The sequence below is a fragment of the Caloenas nicobarica genome, chromosome 2 (genome assembly GCF_036013445.1).
Source record: "Caloenas nicobarica isolate bCalNic1 chromosome 2, bCalNic1.hap1, whole genome shotgun sequence".
Taxonomy (NCBI): domain Eukaryota; kingdom Metazoa; phylum Chordata; class Aves; order Columbiformes; family Columbidae; genus Caloenas; species Caloenas nicobarica.
Window position 1 is genome coordinate 50,919,916 of NC_088246.1, and position 17,741 is coordinate 50,937,656.

At 40.6% G+C, this 17,741-nt stretch overlaps 1 protein-coding gene across 5 annotated transcripts in view; it reads right to left on the reverse strand.

Annotated features, from left to right (window-relative positions):
- Window positions 1–17,741, reverse strand: part of ELMO1 (engulfment and cell motility 1) — a 316,062-nt gene that overhangs the window by 19,738 nt on the left and 278,583 nt on the right. For all 5 annotated transcript variants that reach the window (XM_065628523.1, XM_065628524.1, XM_065628522.1 and 2 more), the window contains 2 exons: window positions 12,091–12,254; window positions 6,302–6,414 (listed from right to left, as the gene is read on the reverse strand). In XM_065628523.1, coding sequence (XP_065484595.1) covers window positions 6,302–6,414; window positions 12,091–12,254 — 277 coding nt within the window. The remainder of the gene's footprint in view (window positions 1–6,301; window positions 6,415–12,090; window positions 12,255–17,741) is intronic.

Sequence of the window (17,741 nt, forward strand, 5' to 3'; positions counted from 1 at the left end):
TCATTTAGTAAACTCTCATCTGAAGAGCACACACACAACCCATTGGACAGTTTGTGTGTCTCAGAAGGACGCATCTGAAACTTTCCTAGATTTGTACCATTTATAGGGAACTTTACCAGTACCAAAGCAAAACGTGATGCTTAAAAACTATACCCCATTGAATCTGATGGGAGATCATCACACCCCTCGCCTACCTAAAGAAAAGCCTTTAGTAACTGTAGCAGGAGGTTTTCACGTCCAATTTTAACTACAACCTCATTGTTTGTCAGGCTGTACAAAGGAATAAACCTTTCCAACTCTAAGATTAAAACAATATTTTTTTCCTAATAAAAGCTAATATGGTCTCACAACCTTCTCAATGATCTGGCCAGGAAGATGGTGTAATTGAAAAAAAAATACCATGGATTCCTTTCAATTTTGCACAAATGGGGCTGCTGTTGTTAGCAAGGGTTTGAAAAAGTTTGGCTCTTTAACCTCCTAAAGGATATAGTGTTTTGGTAACCTTGGTCCTGTTTCAATGCCCCGCTCCAATAACAAAAGAGGGGAAAACCCCTCAGTGAAAAAGTCTCACTTCATTTTTTAGGAAGTCGTGGGTTTATGGGAAGTTCTGAAGGCTTGTGGAGCCTTTTACAGCAATTCCCCATAACCCAAGGTTAATTAAAGATCGAATAGCCATAAACTGAAGCTTGAGACATATCCGGCACAATTCTCCTGTGGGCTCACTAAGAACTGCTGCTGTGCCACAGCCTTGCTGTCAAGGGCAAAACCTGTAAATGAAACCTACAAATGGAACTAAGGAGAGTCCCTCAGCCGCAGCCACTAAATGATGGCAGCAGCCAGGCTGAGGAGGGTGATGAACACCTTTAGTGATGGGACGTAACTCTTGCTTCGGCAACCACCTCAGCCTTACCAGCTGGGGTGTTTTTTTCAGCTATACGTGAAGTTGCGAACAGTTATCAGACAATATCGTGCTTATGTGAGAACTCAGCACCCTGGAGGGGAACAGTTTTGACCAGGATGAACATTATTTTACTGTAGTGCAGGTGCTGAACACAATTTTGTTGGAAAAGTAGTGTATAAAATAATGCTGCAGTCAAAATAAAAATTATATGAAATTGCTTGCACTGGCAAAAAAGGTGAAAAAATCTTAAATACAGAACAGCGCATGGGAAGCGGTCAGCATCCACTTTCAGCTCTAAATGGATAAACAAACAACAACAAAAAAAAGCAGAAGAAAAAACTCTTTTCTACCATGATTAGAGAGTGGTGTTTATAAAACAAAGAAAAACTACTGTCCAAACTCTCCAGAGCTCTTAAACCCAAGTCCACAGAGTTGAAGTACCACAAGAGGCTTTAAAGACATGACAGGCATTTCTCAATAGACCCCGTAGCCCACATCTGGTGGATCTATGTGTATGTGCACAGCTGGAGCAGGGAAACTGTCAGTTCAGGAAGGAGTGGAGTTTGTTCTGGTTTTAGGCTTCTTATGAATTTGCCCCAAAGCCTAAGCCCCTTCTATGAGCTACAATTCTTATTTTGTATCCAGTGTTATTACACCCACCTCCGTAAAACTCCTCCTCAGAGCAAGCAGCTGTAGGGGCAACAGTCACTAACCACAACAGTCTTTAGAGACGATGTTGGCTTACGCTTTCATCGCAATTTTTGGACACTATGTCATTTACACTTTCCGGTCAGTCCTTATGTCTTTTAGCTTACTGACCACTGATGCAATCAAATTAAGGTACTAGAGATTCTTCTTTGGGAAACATAATTAATCATTCTGGATTTTAACACGAAAAGGTTTCAAACAAATTGTCCTGATTTTCAGGTAATTGCTAGAGCAGCCAGTGGATTAAATGTATTGCAGCACATCGTTAAAGATTATAGATGAGGTTAAAAAAAAAACCCAAACAAATAACGAAATCAGCTACAATTTCGCTAGAAGAATAATATTCAAAACTGTGACCAAATAGTAGGGCACAGAATGTTTTGCTGATGGGCTACCGAGTGCTTGGCCATTCACACTGTGTTTCCAAGTGCATTAATGGCCAGTGACTCACATGCCCTTAACAATGCTATTCCAGGTAAAGAAATGTTATGGTTAGTACCAAAGTGCTCTATAGTTAGAAACTGAGAAGTAAATAACTCAGATATGCATGGAACAAACTCTGAGAGTACATATTTTATCCCAAAATATGTTCCAGATTACTAAAGAAGTTTTTTGTTCAAAGAAAAATCTTCCTTGTGGATTTAGCAACAGGAACACACTTTTAATATCAGTGAAAACACAGGTATTTGTGTAGATTTTAGATACATGTACATGGACTCTTTTTCTTTCATTGCATTGTCTTTCCCTAATACAACTGTAGTGACACATTTTCACTCTCACTGTTCTTAACTGCTCAGATAAAAGCCAGCAAGTCTTGTAAATGACTGGCGAATAACTGACCTGTGGCAATGCTGGAGGCACACATTTAACCAGCTCCTCTCAGCAAGTCACGCACACACAGAATATTATTTTTTATGGGACTACGGAGTGGGGGATGGAGTAGCAGTAGCAAAGAGGTTTGGCAGAAAAAAGACCAAGTGTGTGTTGTTGTTCAGAGGTGTGAGTTACTTATCCTAGCAAGAGATAGAAAACCTGTCTTCACTTGATATTTTGTTTTAATTTAAGCTTTCTCTTTATAGGTTGCTTCCACGGTAGCATGTGTTTTTAATTCAATGGTGTGTATCACCAGGCTTTCCTTTCAAAAATTACTGTCACAAAAACCTCACCTTTGCCTGCAAAACCACTTCAATAACACACAATTTCTCTATCATCTTTATGAAGCTAAAAGGGGAATTTATTTCCAAGAGTGCACCCAGCAACATAAACTACAAATGTACTGGATGACAGCATGAGAAGTATCTACTATCCTCACTAAAATGCCTTTATCTGCTACTTAGCTCTACTGGAAATAATAACTTTTGGGGTTGCAAAGTGCTTTGCAGGCTTTCGCTTTAGTCTTCTCCCCTTTCTTCTAGGAATTATCTAAGGAAGCAGAAACCTGTAGAGATCTATCTGCCACCCGATGTCCACAGTCAAGGAACAAAGTGGGGTTGTTCAGAGCTTCATGATTTGCTGTTGAACGATGACCAGAAGGGCAAGCTAGATTTTGCTGTTTCATTTCCAGCTGATTAAGAATGCTTAATAAAACAGGAGTTAGTGCTGCAGTTCTCCCCTGAAACTTTACAAGGGAAAGGCCGTGTAGTCCTTGAAAGTGCTAAGGATCCTGCTGGGACAGCAATGGTATTTCTGAATTTCAGCTACAGAGAGATCTTGCTGATATGACAATCCTGCGCTGAAAAACAAAAGGCAGAGATCTGACTACAGATACCTCACAGCTTCATCCTCCGCATCCCTCCAATGATTCACCTGTTGGATTGGAGAATTTTCAATGCCAGGTATACATGAAAGTGTTTCACCTGTTCTCAAAAGGCTGTAAGAGGCTGAAAACTTCCTGCTCATTTTTTTGTAAGCTATTTTTTTCAACTTACTGTGACTAATCATGTGTGTCCTACCACATGTTCAAACAACAGTCTTAACAGAAGTTTGCTCTGGAGTCTTTAATCATGGGATAATGCCTGCTAATTATTTTTTAAATTGGTAATTTAATGCTTTCAGCTTCTCCTGTGTAGGGCATGTTCAGGTAATCTGTAGATTTACAACATTTGTTCCAGGATTGTCTCAAGGGAAAAAAAGAATCATAGGAAAGGTAAAAGAAGCTATACGCATACTGATGTAAAACACCTACCTGATCTTACTACTCTTACAAGTAGGTTGCCACATAACAGGCAAATTGTGATGCCTCAGAGCATTGTTCTATTCTATTCTACTCTATTCTATTCTACTCTATTCTACTCTACTTCTATTCTATTCTATTCTATTCTATTCTATTCTATTCTATTCTATTCTATTCTATTCTATTCTATTCTATTCTAATTCTATTCTATATTCTATGCTATTCCATTCCAATATTTCCTATTCAGCATTTCTATTTCTATGGACCAGGCCCCTCTGAGGGCACTGGTAATGCTCTGTGGCAAGTGAATTCAGTTGGAGCAGCAGGCAGAGGACGGGGCTCCTGAACCACCAGGTAACACAGGGCAAATGTACATGGAAGTAGGTTGAAGAGGAGATGGGGAGGTGGAGTAAGGCTAACAGAAGACACACTCAGGAATTTGGGACTTGTACTATTTTCATCAGGACATTCAGACGAACTGTCTGAAAGCTTGATTGTTCTGATGTTTAGTATCACTAGCGAAATCTCTGGTCCTCCATTCACTTAATCTCCTAGTTCTTGACATGAGAGCCCTGGTCTTACAGCTTGGTCTGCCTGGGGTACACAAGATCCTGAAGGATGAAGATGGATTTCAAGACAGCTTGTTCTGCTTTGTGCCAGCTGCTATTTGGACTGTGCCAGGCACTGCGCGTACCTAAAAAAAGATCCCAATTGAATGGCTAATACGCCAAACATAGTTGTGTTTACAAACAATACTTTGGTTCTTCATTAGATTGCACAGTGTTAGATCTTACTGAGTTTAGTCCTGGTGGCCTCATGCATCATCATCCTCTGTAATGGTTGAGTCTTCTCCCTCCCAAGGGGATAATTTACACTTCTGTTTCAGGGAATACAGGGAGTCTAATGTAAAGCACATACAACTCTTAAGGGCACGCGGAAACATGTCCTTCTAAATGGGCTTGTATCTGACAAAACCCAATATATTTCAGAGAAGATCAAGTTCTTTGAAGCACTGTCACATGTTTTATTTGTTTCCAAAGAATTGTGAATTTTTTGGCCATGTATAAATATGACATCAAAGTAATTAATCTAGTGGTTTATACAATTCACTCCAAGGCATGATATATAGCAACCTTCTCAACTGTAGACCAGAAGATCACATTGTGTTGGTTTTTTTAATTTTTTTTTTTTAACTTCAACTCCACTCATATAAGTTGAACTAATTTATATCCCCTAAGGCTTTTGATCATATAAATAATGAACTAACAACAGTTTAAGATAAAATAAACAGTCTATCTTCCTCTTGGAGATCTGCCAAAGAAGAACATTTGCCACAAAACCTGGTTGTCCCTAGAATTTCAGTCATTCGGATTAAGGCTCTGAGAGGAATAAAATAAAAAACCCTCACTACTGACAGCCAAACCAAACGATGCATTACTTTAGCTACTTTCACTCCGCAAATACACTGCTAACACGAAGACACGTATCATGCCTCCCTACGAAATCTGTATAAAAAGCCACAGTGGAATATTAATACTTTTCCCCCAAATTCTGTGTGGTGCTTCATAGGTGTTCGTAGGCTTGACAGAGAGGATGTAAAGCTGCATCAAATTTTTCTGCAACTCAACCCTTCCATAAAGGCTTCGAAATTTTCCAAAATATTCTCCCTACATTACAGAAACTTGCCTACTTGTTTCTAAGGAAGGAGACATTGCAGGAATACTTCTCTCTATGAAGAAAGCAGGTCTCAAATATTGATCTTTGTTAGTTCTTACTCTTAGCTTTTGTAACTTTCTAATTTGCGTTGTATTTACAGCAGAAAACAAAAGGCAATCTGAATTCTCACAAAATGAGGGTTTTAAAGGGAAATTTTTAGATACAATTTCTAATTAATCTCCTGAATTTACACTATGTCCCCGTTATTTTGTCTGGAGAAAAAAGTGTGCCTCTCTGAGGGGAAAAGAACCATAGAGAGTTTGACTGTACGAAATGAGCTGTAAATCTAGCACTGAGCAATGACTCATAGGATTGGGAAAATAATTTTCTCACGTCAATCAAGTACTCATTTGAAGGTACACAAATTACTGATCTAAGTGCTTTTTAAAAGTATATTTAAACACCATAATATATTTAATGTATATGGTCATATAAGACAAAAACTAAGCACAGGCAGTACTAGAGGGAGGGGTGCAGAATGAGCTTACACATACATAAAGGTGGTCCAAGTCTGAGAGGTTCAAATTCTGGCTACGCCAAGTTTCATGTGCCACTCCTGCAGAGATTTTATTTTGAGATGAACAAGAAGCCTGGACATCCAGGCAGAAATCAAAATACTCAGCTGAGAGTGCACGACTGCAGCTTGAGATTTTTGTCAAACGCTGGACTTGTTCCAGACGATCTGTGTGATGAGGCCAAAACCAGACAGCACTACAGCTAAGGATCTTGCCAGTAGTACAACTTATCTCGACTTTTAGACAAAAGTGACAATAAGAAGCCAGACTAAGCAGTCTGAGCTGTACCTTGCCGACGTCGACTGTTGAGTTTCCTAAAGCAGGTGCCCTCCACAAGCCGATTGAGACGTTGCTGCTTGATTAGTTCTAAGATCTCAGGCTGAATCTTCTCTTTTAGTTCCCTTGGGAAGAGAGAAAGTAGGCATTTGTCAAACTCAATCAGACCATCCTCTTTCCTCTGAGACACTCTCTCAAGGTGTTTCTGTAAGGAGTTCGAAGGGGATAACAGTCACGGGCAGCCCCAGCTCAGAATCTACTCTGCTCCAGAAAAAAACCCTTTTTCTTATAACAAGGAATGGCAGTCAGGATATCTCGGTTGTAGACATCTCCCTGCTACATCATTGGTGTATGACTCAGGCAAGTCACTTATTTGTTTCTTACTTTACTCAGCTAAAAATAATGCTTGCTATAATATATCAACAAGGTTTTTCTGTGGCTCATAATGCTCTTTCATCATAGGAACACTGTGAAGCTTATTTGAGGGTCTGTCACATTTTGTTGCACGATCCTCTGCTGGTATACTTTACTTTATTATACTTTATACTTTATTATTTGGGACAACACTAGAAGGCAATGACACATTTTGAAACAACGATAAAAAATGGCAAGCCATGCCAATGAGCTAAAATAATGACCAGCACTATATGCTTGTTCTTAATTCCATGTCATTCAACTAATTGATCATCAGAATTTTGTGGAAGACTAATCCATGACTAGGGATTGCTCAAGGACCAAACTTTACCCTTGTGCAGGAGTGCAGAAACCTACAGTGCATTTAGAAATAATATTATATATCCTTCAGAAAATCCTTTTTCTACATCCTACTGGGATAAGAGTTCAACATGTCAAGAACTACGCAGAAAACGTATGCACATAATATTTAAAGTTTGATTTCATACACCATCACATGGATTCACAGATGTCTAAATTCATCAGTTATATCCTCAGTTTCATTAAATATACATAAAAGACAGGTTTAAACATCAACTCGACAGCAAGCCTAGTAAGATTAAAAAATAACTGAATGTGTAGAGGATTTATAAAATATGAAGTGTTTCAGAACCATAATTCTGCATTGCTGTGCAAATTAGGTAATATCAAAAATCATTCTGTCTGGCAGTCTGTTCTAGCAATCGTCATCAAAAGGAAGCAAAGCTGTGGTATCCCATAGAGACAACAAAAATTTCTCTTCTCCTCAAAACTTAGGGAACCCAGTCTCTGCCAATTTCCATGTTCATTTGCATCCTCTACCTTTGATCTGCCAGACCCCCACTGAAACAACTGGAAGTCTTCTGCTAGAAACATCAGGCCTTTAAACACAAATGCCATCTTTTCCCCAGGTATTAAAAGAATGGTTGAGAGTTCTTGATGCATAACCCACTGCATATGTACAAGCTGTGAAAATCTAGCTGGTCAAAAATCAAGGAAGCATTGTAACTATAGAAACAGCCCACTATTTGGAAATGTGTTATTAGTCCTTTAGGATAATTTTCAAGAGCTCTTGTTTTCTCATTGGGAGCTAAGATATGAATATGCTGAATGGTTAAATACTGTGATCAGAAGAATTTTGCACTTGAATAAAGGTCTTGCCTTTACTGAGCTGATGAGCTTCACCATTCCTCAGGTAAGAGCTGGGAGCAGGGCCTGAGAAGAACAGTGTTAAAACACAGTGTGGATTACTCAGCTTTCCAGGCTGCAGTCTAAATCTCCAGCTGGACTGATTTCAAACATTTGAGACTGGTATAAACATCAGTTTGATATTTAGGTAGTTTAATTGGATGGTTATCATTAAATAGGTGTTAAAGATATCATAACATCATAGTTGTGAGATACTACTGAAAAAACCAAAAATGAATGGATCACCCAGCACATTAACATCTGACTGCTCATAGTATTCCCTCTTTCATCCTCCAAAGCCCCATCTGCTATTTACAAAGCAGAGGAAGAGAAGGATTTTTAACGAATCCAAAAATAAATAAGTAATCCTCTCTGAAGTACTTCACTGTCTAAGGCTAACTTTCCATAGGAGGAAAGGAGGTAGGACAGAAGGGACACTTTCTGCCTCTTTGCTGATGTGCTAGAGTCCTTCTACATATGTGAGCATATTGGCTTTCAAAAACTGTAAAGCTCAGAGGTAGAACTCTCTTATGCTTACAGTCCTCATATTGGAACATTCAGAGGTTGTGGAAACAACTCATTACTCCTCAGAGAAAGTCTTCAGTGACACCCTGTAAGTCCATCCATCCCTTGCCATGGTCACCTGCACTTACTGTCCTCAGCAGCTCATGCCAACGCATGGTTACTCTGACTTGTATGCTTTTCAACTGTTTTTCAGGTACCATCGCTCCAGACACATTTTTGCAAGGTGATCCTGCCATTTAGTGCTCCTCACTGTCAAGGTTTCTGTTCCACCACTTCAAGGTGACAGAAATGGTGCAAACCAATCAAACCATGGCACGCAGCTGAACAAAAGATGTGCTTATTTGAATCTTTATATTTCCTTTAGAAAGCCACCTGAAGGCAAGGGAGTTCAGGTCCTCAGGGTCAGTGTCTAAAGATAGAAGGTTCAGGAAAAAAAAAAATCTCTGCACAAGAAATAAGTACTTCTGCCTAATTTTAAAATCAATCAGGAACAATGAGCTAAAGGAAAATCACAAATGCAAATACATTTAGTGAAAATTTTATTTATTGTCCTTCAGACGACATTGGCTTAACAGTTTGTGCCTTGTGAAGAGAGAACAAACTTGGAAACTCTAATGAGAGAGTGGCTTTAAAAATTGCTATTAGTTTCCTACTGTGTTCCTGTCATGTAAGAATGGCAAAAGTTAGTTGGCTAGTAAGACAGAAGGGTTGAGGGAACCACACAGTAATCTATATGATAGCTAATTTTCTGATTTCACTGGTTGTGGCACTATAGGCAATACTGACATCAGTTACCTGTTTTTACAATAATAGACCTGAACTGTCAGCAAATCTGAAAACCACTGAAACTATTTAAAAATTATTCAAATCATACTAGTTCTTCTTCAACACCAGTTATATCTGTCCCCAGCTTTTACCTTTCTAGATTATAATTGAGACTCTTTCTTGTTAGCTGTTTTCCTTCCAGGACTGGGCATATTACAGACATTTAAATCATTACAACACAACAGAAGAGTAATCTCAGAACTGCTTTCATGTATGTTGTCCTTTTATCTTTCTGGCTTGTATCTATGCCCTCTCCCAATCACTTCGCGCATTCAGAGCAGGCATTAGTGACTCTTTCTAAGATTGCAGAGAAATCTGTAAGATGAAAAGCATCCACATCCCTTCCTCTGCTTCCCTCCACGTTGCTGATTTTCACACAGATGTTACTTAGCAATGGCTCCCTACCTGACATTAGCTCTCCTTTAACCAGCAAGTGTCCACTTGGATTTCAGATCTTTATTCAATATTAACTCATCTCTGTTGCCATTTAATGTGTCAATGAGATCTCTGGTCCTGTATTGACCCACAGGATTCCTAGACAACTTCTTCCACAGCTATTTGAAATGAACCAGTGATACTTTATAATTTCATTGAGGAATGGCAGTTTGGACGACTGGTAATGATCTCAGAATCTTGAATTGAGTCTGTTCCAAAGGACCTTTTATTTTCCCTAATCAAAAGTGGAAATTGAAAAAAACATCTCGTGATACAACAATGCTCATACAAAAGCAGCAACTAATCCTTGCAAAACAAGGTGGTTGCAGTTATGAGGGTCTAAGGCAACACTTTCCAGCTTATATTCAAATCCAACTCAGCTGAAGCTTCTCTTGCTTGAAAATTTAACACTTCAGTGCTTCTTACAATCAATAGCAGAAGAAAGACTTCTACCATGTTCAAAGTAAGAAAAACCACCATCTGACTGCCATATTCTCATACAGAATTAAACAAGGCATGCTCAGTTCACATTCACTGTTGTGTGCAATCTCTTTTAGCATATCTGCAAGGCTTCAAAATACCATGACTGCTCTCTTCACTCATGGTCCTTTCCCTACAATGAGGCCATGATTCTGTACTTTTATCAGTTGTGCCATCTATGCAATTTGAGAGAGTTCAGTACAGGGAATCAAATCAAAGGGGAAAATGAAAGAACCATTTCTTTTCACAGTCAAGAATAAGTGATCATGGTTGCAATCAAAATGCAAATGCATGGAGTTAAATCTCTGCAAATGCAGTTGTGATTGCTTAAACACCTTATCGATTTGCTTAGCCTTTATAGCCTTTAGGCTTAGCCTTTGTCCTGAATCTGAAATGAGTCTCTGGTAACACTTCAGTGGCTTTTAACTATTTGCGTTGGCTGTTTCAGTCATTCCAGGATGAAGAAGGAGACTCTGCACTGTGGCAGCGACTTGCCAGAGTGATACTGGAAATAAAGAGCTTGCAGAGGGCACTGGCAAGTTTCACGAGGCCAGGCGATGGTGCAAGAGAATATAAATAGTTGACCTGTATCATACTTAAAGAGTTGACTCATAGGGAAGGCAGGGAAAATGAGAAGCTTTGGTGACAAGCTTAGCAGTACTGAGCGGCTTTGAACCACTACACATTGCAGGGGATTGGCAGGGGATTTCCGAGTGGTGTAATGATGCAAAACTGACTGGAACCTTTTGTAGCTTTTTAACTGATGCATTATTACGAGTGACATGAGTTCTAATTGGACATTAGATCCTATCCTCTAATACACTGAAAACATAAAAGAAGCATTCCCACTTTGATCCACATTGGTATGATTAAAATTTAAGTGTGTAATTCTACTTAGCTTACGCTTCTGCTATTGCCCTGCTGCCCCTGGAGGAATGTGTCCCCAGAGATTGTACTTAGGTATCTGTATCCCTCAGAAACAAATCAAAATGAACATCCTGCTTCTGAATCCTGAAACGCTCTGGTCCAAACCCTTCTCTACACCTTTGCCTTGAAAAGGAGCTTTGGAAAATCACAAGCCATTCCATTTGAAACGTGGTCAGGATTTCATGACATTTCAGCTGATGCTTCCAGAGTCCTCACCATTTCTCTGCTGATCTCAAAACGTTCTTGCTATTCTCAGCACATCATTTGTGTACCACGGAGTCTGCAATCTGTCCTGTGCCATCAGTTCAGCCACAAGTCCAGACTTGGTCCAGAGCCAAGTACAGCCTCCATTTTTCATATAACAGAACAAAGGGTGTTCCGAGAATCGGGAAGGAGCTATGGTGGTAATATTAGCATTTGATACTTTGCAGTAAACAACAAGGAAATGAGAATCCCATTGGCTAGCTGCCAGAATGTTTTATCATTTACAAATAAGTAACTGCTTGTCAATAAGACCAAAGATGCTGTAAACAAAGACATATAAAACACCACCCTTTTGTGGAGCTAGTGTGTACTGGCTCCTCTTCTTATGGGCTTCTCCCTGCCTTGCTCAGAGAAGTGAACTGGAATTTTTAAAGACCCTTAGACAGAGGACAAAGGTGTTTTTTGTTTTAAGACACTACCAGCACCAAAACCAGGCTTACAATCATGCAAAGCTAGGAAGTATCAAAGCATTGTTTCATACCAGTAAGCCATGTGAGACCCTGCAGGGATTTGCTGAATCTGGTTTAACCGAACTAAAAGAACAAGTTACGATTCCCAGCAGAAGAAAAGATAATGCACTTCAAGCAGATGCCATGCTACTGCTTTTGAGCACAGCTCCCTGGACAGCTTTCCTCCTTGTTTTTCCCCAGAAAAGCCATAAATGTCATTTCACATTTGTTAATCCTTCCATGCAAAAATGAGTGGGGACAAAAGACAGTACTTACAGAATAGGACGAGACTGGAAATCTTCCTGGTTCATTCTTTCAGACTGGCGTATTTTCAGTATTTCTGTGTAACTGAGATTCTGAAGTTTGCTCTTGAACTGATCCAGAGAGCTAGGCTTGGTAGTGAGCGCTCTCATTATCTGTTCTTTCACTACCTGCATTACCTGTGGTTGACAAGGAGAGAAAAAGAAAACCTGTGTTAACACTTCATGTGTTTTTGTTTCAAATCTTATTCTGGCTCACAGTAAGGTTTCTAGGTATAGAAGATGATTAGTACTATGTGGTCTCAAGACAATTTTTCAGTAGCATAACCAGAAAATAAGCCAACTTCTGTCAGGGCATCACAGCTTGCAGTAAAAGCTCATCTGCTCTGCAACAAGAAAAAAATTTGGGGCGGGGGAGAGTGGTGGGGAGGGTGTCATTTATTGCTTGGCTGGCTCCCTAGACAGCTAAATTACAGTTGCTGGTTACAGGACATTAAGTCCCACTCTGTCTGTGGTTTGTGTGCCTGTGGCAGCAGTAGTGTGGCTCTTCTGCATTCTGAGCTGAGGTGATGCTCCCGTCATGTCGGGCACAGGCACGCATACACCACCGGACTCATAGAATCATAGAATGTCCTGAGTTGGGAGGGACCCACAAGGATCATCGAGTCCAACTCCTGTCCCTGCATATGACAACCCCAAAATTCCCACCACGTGTCTGAGGGTGTTGTCCAGTCTCTTCTTGAACACTGTCAGGCTTGGGGCTGTGACACCTCCCTGGAGAGCCTGTTCCAGTGCTCCACCACCCTCTGGGGGAAGAACCTTTTCCTAATGTCCAGCCTAAACCTCCCCTGGTGTATCTGGCACATCTGACTTGCTACAGCAGAAAAAATCTGAGAAGTTCTAAGCAGATTACTGAGAACACAGATGCACATCCTCACTTCTGCCAGCCCAACTCAGGTGAAGTGCACAAGACACAGGGGCCAGACTAACTGCCCACAAGAGAGACTGCAGAGTTTTTCAGGTCTTAGAGATGCTCTCCTGACCAGAAGGCAGTAGCACAAAGCTGCTAACTGTGGCCCATTGCTTCCCTTGCTCCTTATGCCCAGAGGTGATGGATGCACACTGAAACACAGGACGTTCCCTCTGAACATCAGGAAGCACTTTTTCATTGTGAGGGTGACCAAGCACTGGCACAAGTTGCCCGGGGACATCGTAGAGTCTCCATCCTTGGAGGTACTCAAAAGCCACCTGGACATGATCCTGGGCAACTGGCTCTAGATGACCCTGCTTGAGCAGGGAGGTTGGACCAGATGACCTCCAGAGGTCCCTTCCAACCTCAACCACTCTATGATTCTGTGAGAGCCTTACGCTGCAGGCACATTATGGCCATATACAGTGAAGGAAAAAAAACTTACTAAAAGAGATAATTAGTCAGGGGAGACAGAGAGAGAGAGGTCAATTTGCCCTGGATACTACATGATTGCTTTTGAAGCAATGCCATAAACAATGCAAACCGAAAAATGAGAATGAAGGATGGCTGGGCAACAGCCATCTATCTGCATATTAATTATTTTATCAGGACAAAACTGCTGAGACAGTTAACTAAAGGGAATTGCTTGGCTCTAGTTCAAATAAATACATATCACAGATTACTGTCTGTCTCTCCACAATTCTAGACTCTTTTCTTGGTGCTGGTGCAAATCACACACTTTGAAATATTTATCTGATGCTGTGCTTAAGGTGGCTGAAAAAACAATTTATCAGACTTCAAAAGGCCCATCCCACCTAAATCCAACAGCTAAAAACCACTAGGAAATGGTAACACCCCCCTGGTATCAAAGCAGGTGTGACAGAAATTAACTGCTACTCAAACAGAGGGCAAAAGCTTTTTCTGCACTGTTAATTTTCCTTTATTATTTCATCTTCATCAAGTATCTTAAAACAGAAACTCAGTCCCTTGGAGGTTCCCTAATCCTTCCGAAAACCTCTCTTTTTGCATGAATTTCATTGCTTCACTTGTGTTGCCTCAGTCTTCTATACCTTATTGCCTGCACCATGTTTTCTATTTTTCCTTCCTGAGATGTCACTTCTTTCTCAGATGTGATCTAAGCACTCATTTTAGCTGTGTCCAGCAGGTGAAACTAAGCAATTAAAGAACTGAAGATAATCTTCTTCCTTACAACAGGGACTACACCCATCCCGGAGATCTACTTCTGGAGAAGCAAGATGCTTCTCCCAAAGGTGTTTGCTCAGGTGGGCAGCAAATGCCTTTGCTATGTTTCCACTCTCTGGATAAGGCAGCCTACTTACAATCACTCAGCTGGGGCCTTGCTTTGAATGCATCCTTGCAGTTAAGATCCTGCTCTTGGTAAATCTTGCAAACCTGGCCCAGCAAAGCTTGAGCTCTGCTCCATCCACTCCTACAAATCTAATGTTGCTATGTATTTGAGGAAGCCTTCTAAAACTTAGTTTGACAGTAAAAAGCAACTTTAAATTCTGTACTCTATACCTGTGTACTCTTCATCTCGTGTACAGAAGCATTTGGTTTTAGATTGTGGCCACGTGCAGCTAAATCACTAGCTGGTCTGCCAGTGGGAATCAGCTAGTTCCCCATCTGAAAGATGAACTCCCAACTGCCATCTGACTGCTTAGAGGGATGAACACCTCCTTGACGGCATTCAGAGTGTGCTCACTCACTAGATCACGTCAGTCCAAGTAAGAAACATGCTGTCACACCTTGGAAACGACAAACTGGAAAGCCAAACCACCATAACACCTCAACATTGGTGGATCGTGCCCAACAAGGCGAGTGGCACACTCTGACTGATTTCCTTGGGTCTTGGTTTAATACCTGAAAGGGCTTAGGAAATGTTATGAAGGAAATGTCTTCAAAGGAATAGCGGGGAAAAAGTTAAGCAGACAATCCTAGAGACAAATCTGATGTTTAAAAATACATTCTGTCTTCGTCTTTCTGCCTTCTTGACAATGACTACTTATCACTGCTAATTTATTTTAATTTATATTTTATATATTTATATATTATTAATAAGGACTAATTATTATTAACTACCAGGAACGGAGAAGAGGGGAGAGACTGGAAACTAACCTTGCCCATTGAGAACATTTTCAGCTATCGGTGCCTTCTAACATTACTGTCCGGGCTCCCAGCAAACTCGGCTTAACTTTTCACCCTCACAGAAAACGTGACATTCAGCTGCTGGCTTCACTTCTGCTTTCTCAGGCCCGCTGAGAAGTTGTGCCAGACTACTTTGTTACGTGTGGTTTTACAGCCAGCCTGCAGTCATCGTTTCTGCAGTATTGTGCAAAAGAAGCATGCAAAACCAGGGAGACTAATTCAAACATGTAAGCCCCGTTGCCACTCATGGGATCAAATTCCATGGCCATTATTAGAAAGCAACAAATTACTGAAATTTCAAACAGACAGGCATAGTAAAACAGTTAAACTAACCATACTACACTGCTTTATTAACTATCACTATGATATTACTTTGATTTTTCAGCGCTAAACCAGATTTGTCCTGCCACCGCTTACGCATGCATGCAGTTCCAATTTCATGCATTCATTCAAATATCTCTACAGACCTGGTTTTGTGTTGCTCACACATAGATTCAGTTTCCTAAATTCAGGCACTCACACTGGGAAAACTGCCTCTATGACTACTTTTTCCCATAAAATAAAAAGACAAATGAATAAATTAATGCTGTATTTTAGGGAGTTACATGTACACGGATCCTCTTTTCAGTCCTATCTCTGAACCACCCATATGAAGCAGCGCTCATTCTTGGCTAAACAATGCAAAGGAGGTTCCAGTTCAGTAGACTTAGGGTGCTGCCATTTATGCTTAGTTGCAAAATCCTGTATAAACCCTTCTCTCCCTTCTCTGGTGCTCACTGCTGTGGTTAACACACAAACAATGCAAATTTCTCTTCTTTGCTATCATCTGCAAAGTCATGCACCGGATATCATCAAAGAGCTCCTTGGTTTCAAGGCTCTCCTTGTTCCTGGGACAGAAGGCAAGAAACATACACCCCAGGCCCGGCACATAAGGGGATGACCACTTGCCTTGTAACGTTTTATAGCCAACACTATTTAACTAGCTGGCCAAAATGTCAATGCTGCTGATTGCGTTGAGTCTCCTGAGCATTTGGGAATCACTGCCAAGAACTTCTAATCTGTCCAATTTCCAAAGCTGAGCTGCCAGCCCTTGATGACTGCTGCCTGAGAGACAGCACCAACCCTTCCCCACCATGTGTCTGACCTTACAATGAAACTAAAGGTATTCTCTACTCAACATGATTGTACAGAAACACTACAGACAGTTGTTTTAATTACATTATGCTTTGCTACTCTTACTGATAAATGAGTGTTTCAGAGGGCACATTTGCTTTAAGTCGTCCTTTTTATCTGATGATCTGTGGCATGGTAAGAGAATCCTGAGTTGTGCATTATGACTAAGACAAGTAAACTCACTAAAGACATGAAGAGAAAGACAGAAGGAAAAAAAAGATTTTTTTTCTTTTTCGTTTAATCACATAGGACTGTATTCTCCATATTTTGTATCCATCTAATGTATCTCATATTTCTACAGTCAGTATCACTATGACATGAAAATTATATATTTTTTGTTAAGCTGTTTTAGTCTAGCTTTGTGTTTAGCTTATTTGACCTCATCTCTTGTCATATCACATTCTGACTACTTCGCCTTTCCAACATGTACCCTGTCTCTTGTTCTTCCTTCTTCCTCTTTCTATGACAACTTTTGTCTATGCAAATAAAGTATTTTGCTTTCTGGATGGAGCAGACACCTGAACACTTGGGCTCTACAACAAGGGGACAAAATTAAAAAAGAGAGAAGTTGTCAACATCAGAAAGAGTAGTTTATCAGGGCCAAACTCCACAGTAGCTTTCCCACTGACCACATTTCAGCGGCTTGTTTGCAACTAAGAAAAGCACAAAGCTCTCTGCTCACTCGATACCAATGCGAAGTTTGTCCTTGGCACTAGCTAGAGAAGACAGGCTGCCCTCTCAGACACCTACCATTGCCTGTAAGCTTCTGGAAAACTCAGTCTGAGATTTCCACTCACCAAACATGAACTAAAAGCATCAATCCTCTCAGAAACTTCCCTCAGAACAGTCTGAAGGGCTGGACATTCATGACAACCCACCTGTGGAGCACCAGACAGGAGATGAACCCTTCTCGTAATTTCCCCACAACATCAGTGCTTCTCTTGAACAAACATGCCCTTTCACATGTAATGACCCTCTCACAGCACCAAGAACACAGCCAGAGACCACCACAGAAGACACTAAGTTGTACCTCTTGTATGTTGGGGCACATATTACACTGATTGCTGCTTGGTGACTGACTCAGGGAGTTGTGTGTGTCAGTGTGTTATGCTGACTGATCACCATTAATCTTGACAGTCCACCCTCCTTCCGCACAGACAAAACTTAGGTATAAATCCTGAAGCCACATTACAGTGATGTGCTTAGTTCCGTGATCTCCTAATTTGGCTCAAAATTAGCAAGTACTGCAAGACATGATTCCCCCACCTCATCGCAGCGTATGATAAAAGAGCAGCCACTGAACTGCGCTGTATCCAGAGACACCCCCCCTTACAACCAGACTTGAAGCATTTGAGATG